Source organism: Egretta garzetta, unplaced genomic scaffold (genome assembly GCF_000687185.1).
Source record: "Egretta garzetta isolate BGI_Z169 unplaced genomic scaffold, ASM68718v1 scaffold38, whole genome shotgun sequence".
Taxonomy (NCBI): domain Eukaryota; kingdom Metazoa; phylum Chordata; class Aves; order Pelecaniformes; family Ardeidae; genus Egretta; species Egretta garzetta.
The window spans coordinates 2,743,498-2,745,573 of NW_009260667.1; the positions used below are offsets into that span (position 1 = coordinate 2,743,498).

Consider the following 2,076-nt stretch of genomic DNA (forward strand, 5'->3'; position numbering starts at 1 on the left):
CTGTACTGGAATGTGCTGGGATGTACTGAACCGACCAATTTCCTAGCCCAGGTATATTTGGGGAGGGTTGAGGCAAGTGGCTCCCAAATGAAGGCAATAGCAGTTCCCTAAGGAGGTATAAAAACTTGTAGTGCAGCCCCCAAAGTTCAGCTTCCATTTGTATTTAGAAGCTAAGGAAATCAAAGTTTTTATGCTGCATCTCACTGACAGATGCCCCACAGGGGTTGGTTTTCCATAGATATAGATAGAGCTATAGATATACAGATATATGAGAGAATCAATATGTATAAATATTTCTTCGTATAAGTGCTTTTTTCACAGGGGACTAGATATCCAGGCTGACTTTGCAGCATCAATCGGCCTCTTAAGCATAGTGCTGTGCAGTCCCTGACCGCTTTGCTGGTTTGCAGGCTTGGAGTACCTTGTGGCAGGACACGAGGATGTCCGAACAGGCAGACTCATTGTCAACATGAAAAGTTTTGTCCATCAGTGGAAGTCGGCTCTCGGAAGAAAGGTCCTGGAGATTTTGAAAAGCGACTGCAACTAGAGGCGCGTGACCGCCTAGGGCATTTCTTTATGCACAAAATGCAACAGCCTTCACAGAGAGAAGACCTCTAGGATGAAAACTGGAATGTAAGAAAATAGTGCCAAAACGTGTAGCAAGGCGTTCAGAGTTGTAGGCGTTGTCTAATTTAACCCTTCCTGGCCAATGTTCATTCACTTGCTTGTAGCTTCCTTGCTAGGGGCTCGCCTGAGCCCGGCTCATTGTTATGTTGAGGGAATACAAAAGGAAGGGCGGACGCTTGTCTCGCTCCAGTGCGATGTCGGAGCAACTCCTATGAAGCCACTGATCGCCCCAGACTAAATTGCCACCCTAGAGAGGGGAAGCGTGCCCACAAAGCTACAGCTGAGAAGCAAAACACCGCTGCCAGTGCCGCCAGTGCAGATCCTGAGTGACTTCCAGAGGCTCCCAGAGGATGCTGTGGGAAAGGGGATGGCCCAGCGGCGGGCAGGCACTGGTGGCAGCATGGCAGCGACGACCGCTCTTTAGAAACACACACACCCCCCCGGGTTAGGCTACAGCACCCATCAAAGAGCACCACAGGCTTTTAACCTGGTCACCCTGCTGAAGGTTTCAGGGGTTAGATCTTCTGCCAGCGCTGGTGAGGACGGAGCTGCCGGAGCAAATCAAATCCCTCTGCCTTGGCACAAGCGCGGTGCAAGGCAGAGGCCAGCTCTCCATCCACCACACGGCCGCAGGGAAGAGCCGGTGCCGGAGGGTGCAGTGTCTCTGAGCTTTTGTCCTTGAAGTGTTAAAAAACAAACCTAGCCCTAGTGTAAATATTTCGTTGTATAAAGCACTTTACTACCTGCCACTTCACGGTGCGGGAAGTCTAATTGTGTTGGGGAAAGAAGAGGCTGAAGGTGGCACGTGAAAAAAACTCCCTGAAACAGAAGCACTCCTGAAGACCCCCCCAGTTGGACGGCGTTAATGGTATAAAGGGAACGGCCAGCCTGGCACTGGCCACTCAGAGTATCTGAGGATACAATCTGAAAGATAAAGTATTTGCACTGAAGTCCCAGCTTCAGACCAGCACTTGGACCCCGTGGGCAGGACTCCAGCGAGACTTCGCAAGCGGCGTGAGAAGAAGAGACTTTGAGACAAAAAGATGCAATTGCCAGAGGAGAAAAACTCTGCGTGCAGGAAAAGGAGTGGATGCGGAGAACGGAAAGGACTCGCATTTGCATATCACAACCCAGCGATTCATGGTGGGCCTGGAGTTTATTTTATTTTTATGTTAGTATTTAAAACTGAACATTTTATTTGTTTTCTTCTGTGTTATTGTTTGCAATATATACGGCCATTATACTTCCTCATTAACACCAGTATGATATAGCACAGTTTACTGCAGTTTTCAGCACTAAAATATATCTTTTTCTGTGAGGCATCTTTAAACCACATTGCATAGAGTGTATTTTGTTCAGGAGCATGAGGGGAAAGAAAAGGAAGACATACAACACCAGAAAAGCCACGAGTCTACCAATCCGCTTTACGTATGTATTTTTCTTTCAAGG

General features: G+C 48.1%; 1 protein-coding gene across 1 annotated transcript in view; it reads left to right on the forward strand.

Moving 5' to 3' along the window:
• NTN4 (netrin 4) overlaps positions 1-547 on the forward strand; it is a 53,309-nt gene extending 52,762 nt beyond the window's left edge. Inside the window, 1 exon segment of the mRNA XM_035900998.1 lies at positions 411-547. Coding sequence (XP_035756891.1) covers positions 411-547 — 137 coding nt within the window.
• The last annotated feature ends 1,529 nt before the right edge of the window (positions 548-2,076 follow it).